Source organism: Pleurodeles waltl, chromosome 10 (genome assembly GCF_031143425.1).
Source record: "Pleurodeles waltl isolate 20211129_DDA chromosome 10, aPleWal1.hap1.20221129, whole genome shotgun sequence".
Classification (NCBI taxonomy): Eukaryota; Metazoa; Chordata; class Amphibia; order Caudata; family Salamandridae; genus Pleurodeles; species Pleurodeles waltl.
In genome coordinates, this window is record NC_090449.1 from 302,756,735 (window position 1) to 302,779,369 (window position 22,635).

The following is a 22,635-nucleotide window of genomic DNA, read 5'->3' on the forward strand; positions in this document are numbered from 1 at the left end:
CACGCTTCTTGCGGGGAGTTGCAGGGGTCTTTAAATCTGCTCCTTTGAAACAAAGTTGCAGTCTTTTTGGAGCAGGGCCGCTGTCCTCGGGAGTTTCTTGTCTTTCTTGAAGCAGGGCAGTCCTCTGAGGATTCAGGGGTCGCTGGTCCTTAGGAAAGCGTCGCTGGAGCAGGTTTCTTTGGAAGGCAGAAGACAGGCCGGTAGGTCTGGGGCCAAAGCAGTTGGTGTCTTCTGTTCTTCTTCTGCAGGGGTCTTTCAGCTCAGCAGTCCTCTTCTTCAGGTAAGTTGCAGTAATCTGATTTCCTAGGTTCTGGGGTGCCCCTAAATACTGAATTTAGGGGTGTGTTTAGGTCTGGGAGGGCAGTAGCCAATGGCTACTGTCCTTGAGGGTGGCTACACCCTCTTTGTGCCTCCTCCCTGAGGGGAGGGGGGCACATCCCTAATCCTATTGGGGGAATCCTCCATCTGCAAGATGGAGGATTTCTAAAAGTCAGAGTCACCTCAGCTCAGGACACCTTAGGGCCTGTCCTGACTGGCCAGTGACTCCTCCTTGTTTTTCTCATTATCTCTCCTGGACTTGCCGCCAAAAGTGGGGGCTGGGTCCAGGGGGCGGGCATCTCCACTAGCTGGAGTACCCTGGGGCATTGTAACACGAAGCTTGAGACTTTGAAGCTCACTGCTAGGTGTTACAGTTCCTGCAGGGGGGAGGTGTGAAGCACCTCCACCCAGAGCAGGCTTTGTTTCTGTCCTCAGAGAGCACAAAGGCTCTCACCGCATGGGGTCAGAAACTCGTCTCTCAGCAGCAGGCTGGCACAGACCAGTCAGTCCTGCACTGAACAATTGGGTAAAATACAGGGGGTATCTCTAAGATGCCCTCTGTGTGCATTTTTTAATAAACCCAACACTTGCATCAGTGTGGGTTTATTATTCTGAGAAGTTTGGTACCAAACTTCCCAGTATTCAGTGTAGCCATTATGGAGCTGTGGAGTTCGTTTTTGACAGACTCCCAGCCCATATACTCTTATGGCTACCCTGCACTTACAATGTCTAAGGTTTTGCTTAGACACTGTAGGGGCATAGTGCTCATGCACCTATGCCCTCACCTGTGGTATAGTGCACCCTGCCTTAGGGCTGGAAGGCCTGCTAGAGGGGTGACTTACCTATGCCATAGGCAGTGTGAGGTTGGCATGACACCCTGAGGGGAGTGCCATGTCGACTTAGTCATTTTCTCCCCACCAGCACACACAAGCTGGCAAGCAGTGTGTCTGTGCTGAGTGAGGGGTCCTTAGGGTGGCATAAGACATGCTGCAGCCCTTAGAGACCTTCCCTGGCATCAGGGCCCTTGGTACCAGGGGTACCAGTTACAAGGGACTTACCTGGGTGCCAGGGTTGTGCCAATTGTGGAGACAATGGTACATTTTAGGTGAAAGAACACTGGTGCTGGGGCCTGGTTAGCAGGGTCCCAGCACACTTCTCAGTCAAGTCAGCATCAGTATCAGGCAAAAAGTGGGGGATAACTGCAACAGGGAGCCATTTCTTTACACAACTTCTATAGACTTACAGGGGTGCCAAAATGTATGCCATTTGTGTGACAATTAACCATTTTATCTTGTTTGTAGGGAGAGAACACTGGCATTGGGGCCTGGTTAGCAGGGACCCAGTGCACATCAGTCAAAAAACAGCAGTACCAGTGGCATAAAGTGGGTGTGACCATGACAAAAAGGGGCACTTTCCTAAGGAGAACCTCTAATTTTAAATGAAGCACCACACAGGAAGCCTGGGCCAACAAAAGTGGGATCAATACTGGCCCTCTTTGGACAAGATTTGTAATTTAACTGGAAATCAAGTATATCCTATACATCACTGTTGACCAGGTGTTTACCAAGGGCAAAACCTTTGCTATGACTAGATTCCTGGAGCACTTTTCTGGGGTGACCACTGTGCTGCCTACGGGGAGAGGATCTGACATCTCACCACTTGAAAGGTATTCAAAAGGCACAGATGACTGGCAAAACTATGTGGAGAATGCCCCAAGAAATTGAGCAACAAGGTTCCTGCAGCCCATCTCTTATGATAAATTGAGAAAGACCACAGACAATGTTTCACATGGATCATGGAGCAGCAGAGGGGCTTTCCTACTTAATCAATCGTAAGCCTGCATGCTCAAGTTTCCTGTGTCTGCTATCTTAGCCAGAGACGGAGAGACATAGAAGTCCTCCATCAAACCCTCTAATAATGAGGTTGTGACCATTGGAATGACCATCCTGGCTTCAGGACAGTTTAAATCATCTTTCTAGCCTTTGATTGTGGAAATATTACAGTTTAAATTTGTGCTTTGTCTCTACTGTCAAAGCCCAGTTTGTAGTTGGATCTTCTTGGCCTTTGGGATCTGTGAATGGTCCAGTTCTGTTGGTGCCATGCCAGCAGAACATCTTCATTGTTCCTGTGCGATGGACCTCTAAAGTATGGCACTGCAGGGTCATCAAAGTGAGCTCTAGTCTTTGACTAATTCTGCCACGACTCCCTTTTAAAACGTTGAAACCAGTTAGGTCATTATCTTCGAGACGTGGGTCCTGACTGGACACGATACACTGAAACTCTTGGCACACAAAACCACTGTTTACTCTCACCTCTGGGGCACCTTTGTTGTTTGGGTATACAATGTTTGGGTGAGGAGATTTTTGAACCCCTTTTTATATGAATCTAAACAGCTGGTGTTCAGCTCTGATTTTTCCACATCGAACCGAGAGCCATACCTCATTCAGAAGAAGAGAGACACATATCTTAGAAAACTTACTATATTGTAGTACTTTGTCTTGCAGTTCTGTTGAGTGACAATGTGCAGCTCAACTTAAAACACTTAAATTGAAAATTACACTAGCCATAGCTGATTTGGCAAAGGACTTAGAGTACACAGTGAATAGAATTAAACCCAATGAGGAAAAGATCTCAACTCTGGTTATGACCTTGGAGGAGACACAAACCCCGTGCTCAATATGAAGAAGAAATGAGAGAGTAAAGAAAAAAGTGTGACGATTTGGAAGATAGTTTGAAATTAGATTTTCAAAGACTGAGAAATGTCATGGAAATGGTGAAAGGTGGGGATATTCAAGGATTCTGGATTGCTGTGTTCACAAGGTGCTCCAGGCAAATGACTACTCTCAAATTGGCAACATGAGGGTGCATAGAATAGCTACTCCAAGAGAATTCGGCAGACCCACCATACTGCAAGAGACGTCCTTACCATGCTGTCATCTTCATTACTTAAAAAAAAGAAAGAGACAACAAGAAACAATCAAGCAACCTGACTACTGAAGAGGTGGACCTAGTGAACTTTTGCTAATCTGGGACAGATATTATTTTTTCATTAAACTGTACATATGTTATCCTATGTGTGTTTTGTGTGTATATATGTATGTTTCCCAACTGCATCCTGGTGCTAATGGACTGGGAATGTAAAAGAGACTAAATATGCTTATTCTGGCCAGTGGCTAATGAGAGAGGTTGTTGGTATTGGGGTTTGACTCATCACCAGTGTGAAGGCTGGTGAGGTATTATTCCCAATCTGTATTTGATCTTTCTTAAGGGAACATATTCATTGTTACTGTGTGTCCTAGGTGTTTAGGAGGGAGCAAATTAGGGGCGAGGGGATTTCAGGTGAATAGCATGCTTTTTATTTCTGCTGCAAAGGTTACCGTCACGATCACAAGGAAGCCACATGAAGGATCCGCCACCCTTGCAAATGGTTTTTATAGGGTAGATGGTGGGATTACTTTCTTGGAACATCATGGGACTTAATTCATACATGATTTCAAATATGGAAAGCCCACATCTTTTTATGACTAGGTGTAATATGTCTGCAGGAGACTTATCTGTTGTCCAGGGATACAGAATTATGTTCCACAAGCAATACTCGACTCGAGTCAGTTTCATTCCACATCAACCAGAAAGTTTTGTGGTGTCTTAACAGCATTGCATAAAAACCTTACCTTTTGAATTGGAAGAAGCAGTGAAAGACAACAGGGAGGGATGTAATGTTGTTATCTCTGTGAAACGCAATGGAACAAAAATTACACCGGTGGCTTCTTATGTACAAACTCACATCAGGAGAAATTCTTAGAGGCTGTAATGGAACTGATTAAAGTATTTGGAGAATTAACACAATTGAAGATCTTGCTATTTATTGATACACACCCACAAAATAGGTATGCACAAGGAGGGATGTCAAACCTTGCTCATGTTTTTTCTGAACGAAATACCTTTGATATATGGAGGGATACCTCTCCTTCCAATAGAGATTGTACCATTTTCCTACACAGCCACAGGATGTTCTCCGGAGTAGATATTGTCTGGGGATCTAAAACAGTCTTCAGAGAAACAGAGATAAACCACATAGGTGCATTCCAGTATCTGACTGTGCTCCAATAACTTTGAATTTCTGTTTCAGGGATCTTCCGGGCAAAAGAGGGTCATGGAGGTTTGTCATTATATTGAAGAAAAGGTATATGTAATTTTAGAAAGCAAATTCAGGAATACTTTGAGAATGATTGAAACCAGTGGTGTATCAATTTTGACTATTTGTGATGCCCTCAATGTGGTAATTAGGGGAACGTGCATCGCTATTAGGACTGAGCATTGAGGCCCTAGTGAAAGAGGCTAGAACAGCATATCAATAAGGTTCAGAAATATTATAGGTAGATTGGAAGGCTTACCAAATTTAGAAAATTACATCAACAAAGAACAACTCAATTTAGTACTTACATATATACAAAGAGAGCACTGCTAAGGCTTGAACAAGGTTTCTTTGAAAAAGATAAGCTGATGGTGAGCATATTTTGTATTGCCAAAGCCAAGACTAGAATCCCTCATGATTGTGATGCTAAAACCCAACTGCAAGACTGCATGGATATTTACTCTCTTGCAGGGTTTTTGAGAACATACATTTTCGATGATTGAGAGTGTGGGAACATTACATCTTAGAACATGGATCTGAGTCTGTATTGACTGCAACAAAAATGTATTAAATCCCGTAGACTATTGGTTGACAGCAGGTCTTCTACAAATGCTGTAGCACTGTGCTTGTCCCTCATTTTACCAAGATCTATTACTCTCTTACAGATGGGGATAACCCTCCCTCCAATGAGAGAAGCAGACAGTACTATAATACGCATGCCCGGCAAACTGTGTGAACATATGCTTCTTGTACAGGCACATTTCTGTACCTAATGTACATCTCAAAATATTTCTCCACGTACTGGCTAATAATATAGAAAATTATATGCTCCTTTGGCTATACATAGACTGACCTGGATTTTTACAGAAATAGGCAAACATTTGACAACATTCATAGAATCCTAAATGTGTTAGGGAAATTAGGGAAATAAAAACACTTTGGACAGTTTTAAGACTCAACAATGAAAAGACGTTTGACCATGCTAATTGGTCTTTCTTACCGTATCATTTAAACACAGCAGGTTTGGGCCTGTGGTGTAAAAATATGTTTATGGGCGCTCCTGTGCTAAACCCAAAGCTAGAGCGGTGGTGAATGGCAAGAGATTAGTGTTCTTCACATACTGATCTGAGGGACCGTAAAGTGGTGTCTCCTCTTCTCTTTGTCCTGACGGTAGAACTTGTAGCTATAAAGATAAGGGGAGAGTAGAGGAAACTAAAGCATAATGTACATCTGTTTGTCAAAAATATCCTTTTAACACTAAGAAACCCTGCGAAATGCTTTTTAAAAAAAACTCCTGGAAATTCTAAAGCAGCATGAAGGGATCTATCGCACAAGTCAAAAGTCAGAAATGATGGGTGTGAGGGTCAGAAATTAGGGAGAGGCTCAAGATAATTGAATGTAATGGATCTTATTTATGATTATACTGTTCATTTCAATTTTGCAGTTTTGTGTAGCACAAACTAGGCCCACGGACATTAAATTGCTGTACGTGAAAACAGGACATTATACATTTCTTTTTTTTAAGGCACAAGGAGATTAGGTGTTTTGCAGAGAATCACAGAATGTTGAGCTAAGGCAGAGTTTCGAACCTGGTTCCCCAGTTCTAACGCTGGCAGCTCTAGCCATTAGGCCACATATCCTGTATGTTAAGATTAAAAGGTTGTGTGTGAGAAAGTGATTTGTTGTCAATATCTTGTGATGCATATGCATCAAATGAAGACTAGTGATATGGTACTTTGGTGCCAGGTTTGGAGATGACAAGTAGTTGATACATGCTACTTTTAGTACGTTTGTTAGTTGCTCTCCATCAGGAACAATAAAGTCCATACATGGATATATGTATAGTATATTGAGTGTATTAAACCAACTTCAAACATTTAACTACCATCACTAGTGGCAGGATATGTCCTGCAACCCCTGTGAAATATTACTATACTTTTTTTACTCTTGAGGCTGAAAGGAAAAAGACACATACTTATTTTTTCAAATCAGTAATACATTTTATTTATCCATGAGGAGGGTATATGGCACACTTGGATACAGTGTAAGTACACCTATAGAAATGGGCACCTTTAGGGTGGGTTTATTTTCATACACATCAATCGAGATTTTGATAGGGTACGCTACTTTACTTTTTGGGGCATTTTTCTCATCCTCTAAGAAGAATGCTGAAACTCTAATGCAAAATGTGCTAATTTTAGCTCACTTGTGAGATTGTGACAAAGTGATTTGGAGGTTTGTGCCCTGTTAACGTTTTTTTTTTTTTCTTAGGCCCTATTAAATTCTAAAGTGGGTTTCTTAAAGAGGGGCAGACATTTTATTTCCCGGAAGGCAGAAATATGGTGACCCTGTCGATGATCTATTAAAATGTGAGAGGACCTTTCTGGAATATTGTGCTTCCACCTAAGCCTCTTATGGAAAAACTTCTCATTTTATTTCTTTTAGTTGCACCTGATTTACAGAAACCCATAGGATCCTGACGAGACTTTTCCACTCCGCAATCCTAGTTGAACTTTTTATAAGTTTCCCTCAAAAGTCAATTTGTTGTCTTAAAGGCTTTGATAGATTACATTTAGTATGTACTTAGTTCAGAAGTTTTCAGGTAAAATGATTTGTCTAACATGGAAGAAAAATAAATAATGTTCTGCTTGTAATAAAACTTCTGCTAACTCTGCTCTTATCTGTCGAGCTCTTCCACCCCCAATTTCAGTGATTCCCTGTGGTGATATTTTAAGAACGTCAGCAGACAGAACGTCTGGATTGGGTCAAGCTGGATCATCCTTTGGTTACATTCCACCAGTGGAAATTTTTAATCTGCTCTTCCATGGTCTTATTATTTTATATAATCATTATTTTTTTGTATTTGAATAGGACAAATACCACATGGAGTGGCTTAGAGCGTTAAGATCAGCAAATGTTGTTCAGTAGTTCAGGGAACACAATGGTTATATATGCACTGCTTTAATCAAGGCCTAGACGAATATGCCAGTATTGTTGGATACAGACTAGCTACAGAAAAAGGCACAGGGGTTTATATTTGTTTGGATGTTCACTACTCAGTCTATGTTGCACAATGACATGGCATACACAAGTGGAGTATTATTTAAAAAACAAACCATTCTGCATAGCCACTCATCAGGTTATACTGGAGCATTTAGCAACTGTTTACCTGGTTGGTGTGAGGGTTACAGTTGACCTCAACGTGGTAGCTGAGATACTCAAAATGGGTAATTTTTCAGGTTACTTTGGAAAATCTTCAGAGTTTGAACAGACGGATTAATTGTTTCCACAAATAGGTTCTCAGGTTGTGCAGATCTCCCTCGAAAATAATACATTGACGGCATTTCGCCTGCTGCAAGTTTGTTACTTTTTGGTAACAGTATTGGATGTGTCTGGATTTTGGCATCCCAAGTAAAAGAAGGAACTCCTGTTGACTTGTTATAATCGTAATTGTCCGCATTTATCTTAAATAGATTTCTTTTACTCTTCTCGGATAACTTTATATGCAGTATGTTTTTTTCCCCTCAAAATAATATTGAAGATGCTCTCTAATGTGGAGGGTGTTTTTATAGACTTTATGTAGGAAAGTGCCCCTTTTGGCATGGTTGCATACCCCCACCCCCACACACGTTTTGCCTGATGTTGATGCTGACTTGACTGAGAGTGTGCTGGGATCCTGCTAACCAGGCCTCAGCACCAGTGTTCTTCCCAAAAACTGTACCATTGTTCCCACAATTTGGACACCCTTGGCACACAGTTAAGTCCCTTGTAAAAGGTACCCATGGTACCAAGGGCCCTGTGGTAAGGGAAGGTCCCGAAGGGCTGCAGCATGTATCATGCTACCCTGGGGGACCCTTCACCAAGCACATGCACACTGCCATTGCAGCTGTGTGTGTTGGTGGGGAGAATTAGACAAAGTCGACATGGCACCCCTCTTAGGGTGCCATGTCCACAAACCACTGCCTGTGGCATAGGTAAGTCACCCCTCTAGGAGGCCTTACAGCCCTTCAGCAGGGTGCACTATACCACAGGTGAGGACATAGCTGCAGTAGCAAGCCACAGTGTATAAGTCCATTCTTAAACATTGTAAGTTCAGTGTGGCCATATTGAGGATATGGGCTGGGAGTTTGTCACTACAAACTCCACAGCTCCATAATGGCTTCACTGAAGACTCGTATCAAACTTCCCAGCACAATAAACCCACACCGATGCCAGTGTTGGATTTATTGAAAAATGCACCCAGAGGGCATCTTAGAGATGCCCCCTGTACTTTAGCCAAACTTCTAGTGCAGGACTGACTGGTCTGTGCCAGCCTGCCGCTTCCAGACAAGTTTCTGACCTCATGGGGTGAGTGCCTTTGTGCTGTCTGAGGCCAGAAACAAAGCCTGCACTGGGTGGAGGTGCTTCATACCTCCCGCTGCAGGAACTGTAACACCTGGCGGTGAGTTTCAAGGGCTCAGGCCTCTTGTTACAGGGCACTCCAGCTAGTGGAGATGCCCGCCCCCCCGGACAAAGCCCCACTTTGGTGGCAAGTCTAGTGGGAAAGTTAGGGAGAACTAGGAGAAGTGACCACTTCACCTGGGATCACCCCTAAGCCGTCCAGAGCTGAAGTGACCCACCCCCCCCCTCCTTGAAAAATCCTCCATCTTAGTTTGGAGGACAGGAATCAATAGGGTTAGGTCTGTGTCCCCCCACTCTCTCCTCAAAAGGGAGTGGACACCAGAAGGCTACTGCCCTCTGACCCCTGTAATGCCCCTATATCCAGCATTGAAGGGCTCCCCTAAAGCTAACTTGTCAGATTCCTGGCGACCTCAAGAAGATGACAAGAAGAAAGAAGGACTGCTAAGCTGACGCCCAGCAGAGAAGACTGACAACACCAACTGACTTGGCCCCAGCCCTACAGGCCTGTCTCCAGCTTCTGAAGCTCTGCTACAAAATATTGATGCATCCTACAGGACCAGAAACTTCTGAAAAGCCTCAAGAGGACTGCCTGCACCCCAGAGGACCAAGATCTCCCATGGACAGCAGCCCTGTACAAAACGAAACTCCAGTAAAGGACTCCAGAACTGCCCTGTACCCACGAGTCCTGCCCGCCCTGCACCTGACAGCCACGGCCTGTGTCCAGGTGGACCAGCTGACTAGAGCTAGTCCACAGGCGATTCTGACCTAGTGTCCATCCTGGGTTGACCCCTCTTGACCACCAGGATGACGCCTGCAGCCTAAAACCAGAGGAACCCCTTGACCGCAAGAGAACCGGACGAAGATTCCCAACGCCTAAAGGTACCCCTGCACCCGCAGCTCCCTGGCCTTGGGGGAATCCGGCCACTGATCCAGCAACCTTCAGCAGGCAGCCCTCCTCCTCGTCCAGCCTGTGGTTTTCCGTAACGGACCCCCCTGGACCTAGCCTGCAGCATCGTTATGACCCTCGGGGTCCCCTATTGAAAAGCATTGGGAGCCCAATGCTAAGTTTGCATTCTGCACCCGGCTGCCCCTGTGCCGCTGAGGGTGTGTTTGGTGCCAACTTATGGCCCACCTGGTGCTCTCCTAAACCCCCCAGGTCTGTCCTCTAAAGATGCAGGTACTTACCTGCAAGCAGGCCTGATTCAGAGTGCCCCAAGTCTCAACAGGACTCCATTTTGAATTTGCATTATTTTTTACCTCTGCACCTGGCCGGCCCCGTGTTGCTGGTGGTGGGTGTTTGGGGTTAATTTGAACCCTAACCTGTGGACTTCCTGACCCCCTGGAGACTGGAACTGTAAGTCTTGTACTTACCTTTTCTTGAAAACCGTTTAACTTGCCAAATTGAAGCAAAAAGTGGTGTTGATACTTATGTTTGATACTTACTTACAAATGTACTTACCTGCAAACTGAATCTTGTGGTTCTAGAAATAAAGTAACAAAATATATTTTTTTCTATATGAAAACAATTGGCTTAGAGTTAGTCATTGATGGTGTGCTTCATTTATTGCCTGTGTGTACAACAAATGCTTTACACTACGCTCTGATAAGCCTAACTGTTCAACCACACTACCACAAAATAGAGCATTAGTATTATCTACTTTAGCCTCTGTTAAGCCTCTGGAGATCACCTGGACTCTGTGCACACTATATCTCATTTTGATATAGTATATACAGAGCCAACTTCCTACACTTTAATCATGCATAATTCAGAATGTAAGCTATCCAGTATCTGTACAGACGACAAAATAATAAAGGAAAGACAGTGTTTTGGGTTGAAATGTCTATTTGTTTACATATATACACGGTTTGGCTGTAAGTAGGGCCATCATGTTGTTGACTCATTTCTGCAACATTCTTACCAGTATCACACACCCCACAGGATATGGTGGACACCCTCTCTCCCCTCACACACCTTCAGCACTATCCCCAGCCCTCTGTGGCAGAGGCAGGATGTTACCCATTTAATGCAATATCCACCCAAAATGTCCTGAGATCATTGCACAACACCCAAAGACGTGATGGGCCTTTGTCCTAGAAAAACCCTCAGACACTATTAAGCCCTTTTTAGGTTTTTATTGCAAATTGTTTCTTTGAGGGTTTTAGACCAATGAAACTTTGTACTGCTGCGACCTTGATTTTATTGATGATTTCATATGCCTGCTCTTGAGAGAGGATACTTTGTTTTTCACAGGTGCTCTTTTGCTATGAACAATTTGATGAGCTGACCCTGCTGCATTTAAGGGAATTCGACAAAAAGAAGCTGATATCTGTGGAAACTGATATTGTTGTTGATCACTACAAGGAAGAAAAGTTTGAGGATAGCCGGCCAGGTGAGTTACGCCTTCCTGACCTCCCTTACAGCCAAACCCCTGCCATATTCTAGTCTCCATCAGAGTGTATGGTTACAATGTTCATAAATCATGCATGGTATGCAAATACTCCCCACAGTAGGATCAACAATAAATGCAACACCCTGCTGACTACTAGTGCCCCACTTAGTAGTAGTAATTTCTATGTAAAATAGACTTAGACCCTATAAAATACAAATGCAACACCCTTCTGATTATTAGCAGCCCACTTATTAGTAGTAAGTGCTATATAAAATATACACTAGAATAAAAACAAAACAGTTTGCACATCACTGATGTGATCTGTCAACCACCAGTGTATCTTCTCATTTTCCTGGCGGAAATGCTCCAACTAACACTATACTTACAGACCATAAGCCCGATAAGCATGATGTAGGAATATTTTAGTCTGTTGGATGACAAGACTCTGTTTAATGAGTTCAGGAATACCTTGGGCTTTTACCTAGAAAACATGCAAAGCCATATTTGAGAGTGTTCCCAGTGAGCATTGCAACCATTTACTTTGTGGCGCAGCATCTGTGAAGGCTAGATCAAACTTATTTTGCAGTTGTTTTTCTTTAAAACTTGCTATTCCACTCTAACGTCAATGCTGTAGCAAAATCTAAGTGTGCCAGGCATTTTGTAAATTATGTTAAGAAATGTTTTCTAATATCTTCATACATATGTGTTGTTAAAACACAACATACCCATCTTGGTGGCACAGCACGACCACCTACACCACATAATCTCAAACATAATTGGAAAAGTTACAAGCTGGAGTATCGCTGTTGCAGACTGGTGTCTGAAGATCATGCTTAACAAAAATGCAATTAATAGTTTGTCATAAAACCATCATTAAATAGTAACTACTTTGCAAAGCCTTTGTGCGGACACAGGAGACCTTCAGCATCCTTCAGGAAATGACCAGCCAGAAAGCTAAAAAGACTACCTTTGCAGCACATTGAGGACCTTCAGTATTTCATTCTGAAATATGTAAAGTCCCAACTTCATACTGAAAAATACAGAGCTTACTCTGTACCTACCTTCCTTCCCCCACTATCCCTATTCAGGTTATAGTTTCCTGTCTTGAAACATTGTGTAATGGAGCGAGTGATTATGTTTGCCCCAGCTGTCAAAGCTTAGCACGTAGCCATGATCTGAGTCATGCATGAAACGAGTCCTACCAACATCCATAGACATCAGAAATGGGAATTGTAAGGAAATGCCTCCTTGGCATGGTTACCCCCTGACATTTTGCCTTTGCTGATGCTATGTTTTGAATTGAAAGTGTGCCGAGGCCTGCTAACCAGGCCCCAGCACCAGTGTTCTTTCCCTAACCTGTACTTTTGTATCCACAATTGGCACACCCTGGCATCGAGGTAAGTCCCTTGTAACTGGTACCTCTGGTACCAAGGGCCCTGATGCCAGGGAAGGTCTCCAAGGGCTGCAGCATGTCTTATGCCACCCTGGAGACCCCTCACTTACCAGCTTGTGTGTGCTAGTGAGAACAAAATGAGTAAGTCGACATGGCACTCCCCTCAGGGTGCCATGCCAGCCTCTCACTGCCTATGCAGTATAGGTAAGACACCCCTCTAGCAGGCCTTACAGCCCTAAGGCAGGGTGCACTATACCATAGGTGAGGGCACCAGTGCATGAGCACTGTGCCCCTACAGTGTCTAAGCCAAACCTTAGACATTGTAAGTGCAGGGTAGCCATAAGAGTATATGGTCTGGGAGTCTGTCAAACACGAACTCCACAGCACCATAATGGCTACACTGAAAACTGGGATGTTTGGTATCAAACTTCTCAGCACAATAAATGCACACTGATGCCAGTGTACATTTTATTGTGAAACACACCCCAGAGGGCACCTTAGAGGTGCCCCCTGAAACTGTATCCAACTATCTGTGTAGGCTGACTGGTTCCAGCAGCCTGCCACACTAGAGACATGTTGCTGGCCCCATGGGGAGAGTGCCTTTGTCACTCTGAGGCCAGTAACAAAGCCTGCACTGGGTGGAGATGCTAACACCTCCCCCAGGCAGGAGCTGTAACACCTGGCGGTGAGCCTCAAAGGCTCACCCCTTTGTTCCAGCACCGCAGGACACTCCAGCTATTTGAGTTGCCCGCCCCCTCCGGCCACGGCCCCCACTTTTGGCGGCAAGGCCGGAGAAAATAATGAGAAAAACAAGGAGGAGTCACTGGCTAGTCAGGACAGCCCCTAAGGTGTCCTGAGCTGAAGTGGCTCTAACTTTTAGAAATCCTCCATCTTGCAGATGGAGGATTCCCCCAATAGGATTAGGGATGTGACCCCCTCCCCTTGGGAGGAGGCACAAAGAGGGTGTACTCACCCTCAGGGCTAGTAGCCATTGGCTACTAACCCCCCAGACCTAAACACGCCCTTAAATTTAGTATTTAAGGGCTTCCCTGAACCTAAGAATTTAGATTCCTGAAACTACAAGAAGAAGAGGACTGCTGAGCTGAAAACCCCTGCAGAGGAAGAACAGAAGACACCAACTGCTTTGGCCCCAGACTTACCGGCCTGTCTCCTGCCTTCCAAAGAACCCTGCTCCAGCGACGCTTTCCAAGGGACCAGCGACCTCTGAATCCTCTGAGGACTGCCCTGCTTCGAGAAAGACAAGAAACTCACGAGGACAGCGGCCCTGCTCCAAAAGAACTGCAACTTTGTTTCAAGTAGCAGATTTAAAGACCCCTGCAATCCCCGCAAGAAGCGTGAGACTTGCAACACTGCACCCGGCGACCCTGACTCGACTGGTGGAGAACCAACACCTCAGGGAGGACCCTCCGGCGACTCCAAGACTGTGAGTAACCAAAGTTGTCCCCCCTGAGCCCCCACAGCGATGCCTGCAGAGGGAATCCCGAGGCTCCCCCTGACCGCGACTGCCTGAACTCCATTTCCCGACGGCTGGAAAAGACCCTGCACCCGCAGCCCCCAGCACCTAAAGGAACGGAACTCCTGTGCAGGAGTGACCCCCAGGAGGCCCTCTCTCTTGCCCAGGTGGTGGCTACCCCGAAGAGCCCCCCCCCCTTGCCTGCCTGCAACGCTGAAGAGATCCCTTGATCTCTCATTGAAAACCGTTGTAAACCCGACGCGTGTTTGCACACTGCACCCGGCCGCCCCCGCGCTGCTGAGGGTGTACTTTTTGTGCTGACTTGTGTCCCCCCCGGTGCCCTACAAAACCCCCCTGGTCTGCCCTCCGAAGACGCGGGTACTTACCTGCTGGCAGACTGGAACCAGGGCACCCCCTTCTCTCCATTATAGCCTATGTGTTTTGGGCACCTCTTTGACCTTTGCACCTGACCGGCCCTGAGCTGCTGGTGTGATAACTTTGGGGTTGCTCTGAACCCCCAACGGTGGGCTACCTTGGACCAAAAACTGAAACCTGTAAGTGACTTATTTACCTGTTAAAACTAACAATAACTTACCTCCCCCCAGGAATTGTGAAAATTGCACTGTGTCCACTTTTAAAACAGCTATTTGTGTTTTATGTAAAAAGTATACATGCTAATGAAATGATTCAAAGTTCCTAAAGTACTTACCTGCAATACCTGCAACAAACCATTATCACACCCTCATGAAGAAACCATAGCTGAGCCACAGATCCCAGTAGTATCTTGTAAAAACTCTGCATCTTTCTAAGTTGCAGTGGCGATGGGCCTGGCACCTCACCACATCTCAGTCATAGCACTATGTCTTGATCGATTAAAAAGCTTTTAAATTACTGAAGCCAAGAGATGAATCTATAGTGATCCAGGAGCTGAGACTCTTGTATGCTTTTAACACATCTAAGACAACAGAACCTAAGTATCTCCACTTTGTTAAAATACTGAACACTGCGTTGTTAAAAGCAGTATTCAACTGCCTCGTGCATCAGTGGAGTGAATGAGAAAGCCTAATGATTGTATTATGTCTCTAATCTGACGAGTGACTGACGCTGAAGGTGTTTGTGTCCTTTTAGATCTTTCAGAAGCATTAAATACTGTTTACCATTTGATGGTACTTTGTCACCGTGTTCTACTTGCTAGGTTATCTGATTGGGATGGTTCTGCAATCTCTATCTCTAGGAGATCGAGATCTGTCCCTGTCTAACTATTGCTGGTTATTTAATAGATAAGAAATCACAATGATATCCTGGAGAACCTACCTTAAACATATTCAGGTAGTTACCTTGAGAAAGCCTCCTCTGTTACCTTGAGGAAAGCATCCTTTGTTGTGTAGCATATGTCGATTAAGTATATTAAAATAAATAAAATCACATTAAAATGCTACAAAGGTGTTCTGAAGTTCTTCACCCAGGAAACCTTTAGTTCGATGGCATCTGTCGCTGTAGATACGCATGTTCTGCAATAGCTCGCCATCTGGTGTTGGGCCGGAGTGTTACAAGTTGTTTTTCTTCGAAGAAGTCTTTCGAGTCACGGGACCGAGTGACTCCTCCTTTTGTCTCCATTGCGCATGGGCGTCGACTCCATCTTCGATTGTTTTTTTTCCGCCATCGGGTTCGGACGTGTTCCTGTCGCTCCGAGTTTCGGAACGGAAAATTAGCTAATTTCGGAAGATTTTCGTCGGTATTGTTGCGTTCGGGATCGGCGTACTTAGATTCCACACCGCATCGAAGATCGAAGAGCTCCGGTGCCCTTCGGGGTAGTTTTTCGATCCTCCGTCGGGGCCTGGTCGGCCCGACCGCGTGCTGAAGAACGCCGATGGAACGGACCCCGTTCCGTTTCTGCTCCAAATGCCACAATAAATACCCCTACACAGACCAACACTTGGTCTGCAACCTGTGCCTGTCACCTGAGCACAGCGAAGACACCTGCGAGGCCTGTCGTGCGTTCCGGTCCCGAAAAACACTCCGAGACCGTCGAGCCAGAAGACTTCAAATGGCGTCCGCACCGACAGCCCAACGGGAGTTCGAGGAACAGGAAGAAGATGGTACCTTCTCGATCCAAGACTCAGACTCCGAAGGATTCGACGATACACAAACCGTGAGTAAGACGTCGAAAACCACACAGAGAAACATTTACAAGGCCCAGGGGACGCCACTGCCACCAGGCCATGGCTCGACCCATAAATTCGGTGACCGACCGTCGGCACCGAAAAAGGCCCAAACAGTGCCGAGATCGTCCGACTCCGGTCGAGACACCGGCACGCAGCCTTCTCGGGACCGAGAAAGTGCTGGAGACAAGCCTCGACACCGAGATGCCGGTGTGGACACGGCTCGACGCCGAGACAGCGGCACCGAAACAGATCGACGCTGAGAGGTTTCGGCCCCGAAAAGGAAAAAAGTCACCTCGGAGCCGAAAAAACACGCACACAAAGTTTCGATGCCGAAACAAACTGCAAGCGACCCAGCTTCAGGCTCTTATACAGAAGAGCACTCGCTAACCTCCCAAATGCAAAAGCATAGGTTTGAGGAAGAGCTACAAGCAACTGATGTGGACCATACGCAAAAGCGTATCTTCATTCAGCAGGGGACAGGAAAAATAAGCACCCTTCCCCCCATTAGGAGAAAGAGAAGGTTGGAGTTCCAGACGGAACAAGCACCACAACCAAAAGTGGTGAAAAGAGTTACACCACCACCCTCTCCTCCGCCCGTGATTAACGTTTCACCAGCACAAACTCCATCACACTCCCCAGCTCACACCACCATGAGCCAGGGTGACCAAGATCAGGACGCATGGGACCTATACGACGCCCCAGTGTCAAATAACAGCCCGGAGGCATACCCTACAAAGCCATCTCCACCAGAAGACAGCACCGCGTACTCTCAGGTGGTGGCTAGAGCAGCACAATTTCACAACGTAAGCCTCCACTCAGAACAGGTCGAGGATGATTTCTTGTTCAACACACTCTCCTCCACCCACAGCTCCTACCAAAGCCTGCCTATGCTCCCTGGTATGCTCCGGCACGCAAAAGACATATTTAAGGAGCCGGTCAAAAGTAGGGCAATCACACCAAGGGTGGAAAAAAAGTATAAGCCGCCTCCTACGGACCCGGTTTTCATCACTATACAGCTGCCACCAGACTCTGTTGTTGTAGGAGCAGCTAGGAAAAGGGCCAACTCTCACACATCTGGAGATGCACCACCCCCAGATAAAGAAAGCCGCAAGTTCGATGCAGCTGGTAAGAGAGTCGCAGCACAAGCTGCAAACCAGTGGCGCATCGCGAACTCCCAGGCACTACTTGCGCGCTATGACAGAGCCCACTGGGACGAGATGCAACATCTCATTGAACATCTGCCCAAGGACTTCCAAAATAGGGCAAAACAAGTGGTTGAGGAGGGACAGACCATCTCCAACAACCAGATACGTTCCTCCATGGACGCTGCAGATACAGCTGCACGGACAATTAATACATCTGTAACTATCAGAAGGCATGCATGGCTCCGAACGTCTGGATTTAAACCAGAGATTCAACAAGCAGTTCTCAATATGCCTTTTAATGAAAAAGAACTGTTCGGTCCAGAAGTGGACACAGCGATTGAGAAACTCGAAAAAGATACGGACACTGCCAAAGCCATGGGCGCACTCTACTCCCCGCAGAGCAGAGGGAATTACAGCACATTCCGTAAAACGCCCTTTCGAGGGGGGTTTCGGGGTCAAAGCACACAAGCCAGCACCTCACAAGCAACACCGTCCACTTACCAGGGACAGTATAGAGGAGGTTTTCGGGGACAATATAAAGGAGGGCAATTCCCTAGAAATAGAGGGAGATTTCAAAGCCCCAAAACCCCTACTACTAAACAATGACTCACATGTCACTCACCCCCTCCACACAACACCAGTGGGGGGAAGAATAGGTCATTATTACAAAGCATGGGAGGAAATCACTACAGACACTTGGGTTCTAGCAATTATCCAACATGGTTATTGCATAGAATTTCTACAATTCCCTCCAAACATACCACCAAAAGCACAAAATTTAACAACACACCATTCCAATCTCCTGGAGATAGAAGTGCAGGCACTATTGCAAAAGAATGCAATCGAATTAGTGCCAAACACACAAATAAACACAGGAGTTTACTCACTGTACTTTCTGATACCAAAGAAGGACAAAACGCTGAGACCAATCCTAGACCTCAGAGTAGTGAACACTTTCATCAAATCAGACCACTTCCACATGGTCACACTACAAGAAGTATTGCCATTGCTAAAATTGCACGACTACATGGCAACTTTAGACCTCAAGGATGCTTATTTCCATATACCAATACACCCATCGCACAGGAAATACCTAAGGTTTGTATTCAAAGGAATACATTACCAATTCAAGGTACTGCCTTTCGGATTAACAACCGCACCAAGAGTCTTTACCAAATGTCTAGCAGTAGTCGCAGCACACATAAGAAGGCAGCAAATACATGTGTTCCCATATCTAGACGACTGGCTAATCAAGGCCCATTCGTTAATAGAGTGCTCAAATCACACAAATCATATCATACAAACCCTCTTCAAACTAGGGTTCACCGTCAATTTCACAAAATCCAAAATTCAGCCACGCAAGGTACAACAATACCTAGAAGCCATAATAGACACATCAAAAGGAGTAGCCACTCCAAGTCCACAAAGAATTCAAAATTTCAACACCATCATACAACGCATGTATCCAACACAAAACATACAGGCAAAGATGGTATTACAACTCCTAGGCATGATGTCATCATGCATAGCCATTGTCCCAAACGCAAGACTGCACATGAGGCCCTTACAACAATGCCTAGCATCACAGTGGTCTCAAGCACAGGGTCACCTTCTAGATCTGGTGTTAATAGACCGCCAAACTTACCTCTCGCTTCTGTGGTGGAACAACATAAATTTAAACAAGGGGCGGCCTTTCCAGGACCCAGTGCCACAATACGTAATAACAACAAATGCTTCCATGACAGGGTGGGGAGCACACCTCGATCAACACAGCATACAAGGACAATAGAACGTACATCAAACAAAACTGCATATCAATCACCTAGAACTTCTAGCAGTTTTTCAAGCACTAAAAGCTTTCCAACCAATAATAGTTCACAAATACATTCTCGTCAAAACAGACAACATAACAACAATGTATTATCTAAACAAGCAGGGAGGGACGCACTCCACGCAGTTAAGCCTGCTAGCACAAAAAATTTGGCATTGGGCAATTCACAACCAAATTCGCCTAATTGCACAGTTTATACCAGGGATACAAAATCAACTCGCAGACAATCTCTCTCGAGATCACCAACAGGTCCACGAATGGGAAATTCACCCCCAAATTCTGAACACTTATTTCAAACTCTGGGGAACACCTCAGATAGACTTGTTTGCGACAAGGGAGAACGCAAAATGCCAAAACTTCGCATCCAGATACCCACACAAACAATCCCAAGGCAATGCCCTATGGATGAACTGGTCAGGGATATTTGCTTACGCTTTTCCTCCTCTCCCTCTCCTTCCTTACCTGGTAAACAAACTCAGTCAAAGCAAACTCAAACTCATATTGATAGCACCAACTTGGGCAAGGCAACCCTGGTACACAACGCTGCTAGACCTATCAGTGGTACCCTGCATCAAATTGCCCAACAGGCCAGATCTGTTGACACAGTACAACCAAAAGATCAGACACCCAGATCCAGCATCGCTGAATCTAGCAATCTGGCTCCTGAAATCCTAGAATTCGGGCACTTACAACTTACCCAAGAATGTATGGAAGTCATAAAACAAGCAAGAAGGCCATCCTCCAGGCACTGCTATGCAAGTAAATGGAAGAGGTTTGTTTGCTACTGCCATATAAATCAAATACAACCATTACACACAACTCCAGAACATGTAGTGGGTTACTTGCTTCACTTACAAAAATCTAACCTAGCTTTCTCTTCCATTAAGATTCACCTTGCAGCAATATCTGCATACCTGCAAACTACCTATTCAACTTCCCTATATAAAATACCAGTCATTAAAGCATTCATGGAGGGCCTTAGGAGAATTATACCACCAAGAACACTACCTGTTCCTTCATGGAACCTAAATGTTGTCCTAACTAGACTTATGGGTCCACCTTTTGAACCCATGCACTCCTGCGACATACAGTTCCTAACCTGGAAGGTGGCATTTCTCATCGCCATTACTTCCCTGAGAAGAGTAAGCGAGATTCAGGCGTTTACTATACAGGAACCTTTTATACAACTACACAAAAATAAAGTCGTCCTAAGGACCAATCCTAAATTTTTGCCAAAGGTTATTTCACCGTTCCATCTAAATCAAACAGTGGAACTTCCAGTGTTCTTTCCACAGCCAGATACCGTAGCTGAAAGGGCACTACATACATTAGATGTCAAAAGAGCATTGATGTATTACATTGACAGAACAAAGAACATCAGAAAGACTAAACAACTCTTTATTGCATTTCAAAAACCTCATGCAGGAAACCCAATTTCAAAACAAGGTATAGCCAGATGGATAGTTAAATGCATCCAAATCTGCTACCTTAAAGCTAAACGACAGCTGCCCATTACACCAAGGGCACACTCAACCAGAAAGAAAGGTGCTACCATGGCCTTTCTAGGAAACATCCCAATGCAAGAAATATGTAAGGCAGCCACATGGTCTACGCCTCACACATTCACCAAGCACTACTGTGTAGACGTGTTATCCGCACAACAAGCCACAGTAGGTCAAGCTGTATTAAGGACATTATTTCAGACTACTTCCACTCCTACAGGCTGATCCACCGCTTTTGGGGAAATAACTGCTTACTAGTCTATGCAGAACATGCGTATCTACAGCGACAGATGCCATCGAACTGAAAATGTCACTTACCCAGTGTACATCTGTTCGTGGCATCAGTCGCAGTAGATTCGCATGTGCCCACCCGCCTCCCCGGGAGCCTGTAGCAGTTTGGAAGTTACCTTCAATTATTTATATATGTATCATCTCAACCTTAAATAGGTGTATACTTAGTCACTCCATTGCATGGGCACTATTACTACAATTCAACTCCTACCTCACCCTCTGCGGGGAAAAACAATCGAAGATGGAGTCGACGCCCATGCGCAATGGAGACAAAAGGAGGAGTCACTCGGTCCCGTGACTCGAAAGACTTCTTCGAAGAAAAACAACTTGTAACACTCCGGCCCAACACCAGATGGCGAGCTATTGCAGAACATGCGAATCTACTGCGACTGATGCCACGAACAGATGTACACTGGGTAAGTGACATTTTCATTACAAGGCTCCGAAATAGAAACCCAAATGACTTAAAGTGAGTTGATTTGCTACATGGCAAGGGTCAAACTCAGTCATTCTAGTCTTTCAATTCCACACTTGCCCCAGTGCCTTGTAGACCTTATTTCGGGCTCTTTCATCTTGTGTTCTTTTATTTTGTATTTGCAGCCAATATCCTTTCGTTTCTTTCCATGGTTTTCTATTTTATATCTATTCGTTGGATTGAACTGTGCATGTGGCAACCTGTTAGTGTAATGAAACAGATTAAAACTCAATACCGTTACATCCTACAGTTTGTGGTTTAACCAACAGGACAAACTGTCTAGACTTGATAGTAGTCTACCTATCATTGCTATCAGTGGTTAGAAATACTGTATCCTTATCATTGGCCATATATTGCCACACCCACATTAATGCAGTCGTGTGCACTAGTTCATTGTTGATTTTTTGTTATAGGCTGAATCGACCTCAACTCTTTACCAAAATGTATTTTGTTCTTGAATGTGTTTAAATTGTTTACAATGGATAACTGCACTGTTGTGCAGTTAGCTGCATTTTGTGTATATCGTGTTCAAATTTAAGAGAAGATCATGTGATATGGTCCTTTGATACATTCACTTCCAGTGTCTAAAAAAGGCACAGTACGTGGCATACCAAGCAAAATCCATATATATTTAACATTCTTTCGTAGCTTCGCTTCCCCGAAAGGCATTGGTATCCTTTACATGTAACAGCACAAATTACAGAAAATATGGAGCGATTGTCAGTACATAGAAGTGTAGGAAAACATTTCATTAGCAAGGAAGGAAATAAGAAAGAACTTAAAATTTCAAATGATCAGCTCTGCAATTGTGAGATCAGATTAGAAGGATAATATGATGGACCTTGTGCTTCTCTTAATTCTCTCAATTAGCTTAAAATCGAGTAACAAAATATGCGGTTTAAGCATTTTACTGAAGGACTGCAGTGTAATCCTAATGGCAGACTGTGTGGCGTATAAGTGCTAATTAAGAATAGCAGAAGGTTTGTTGGTGTTTTAAAGTGGAAGAAAAAGGCTTCCAGAGGCTTGTAGTAGCACTAATAAATGATTAACTCTATGCATGAGATATATTGAATTTATGGTTTTCCAAATGTATAGTTATTGCTCTTAAGGCCTTG

General features: G+C 44.7%; 1 protein-coding gene across 1 annotated transcript in view; it reads left to right on the forward strand.

Moving 5' to 3' along the window:
• TRAP1 (TNF receptor associated protein 1) overlaps positions 1-22,635 on the forward strand; it is a 209,134-nt gene that overhangs the window by 143,265 nt on the left and 43,234 nt on the right. Inside the window, exon 14 of the mRNA XM_069210470.1 lies at positions 11,106-11,244. Coding sequence (XP_069066571.1) covers positions 11,106-11,244 — 139 coding nt within the window. The remainder of the gene's footprint in view (positions 1-11,105; positions 11,245-22,635) is intronic.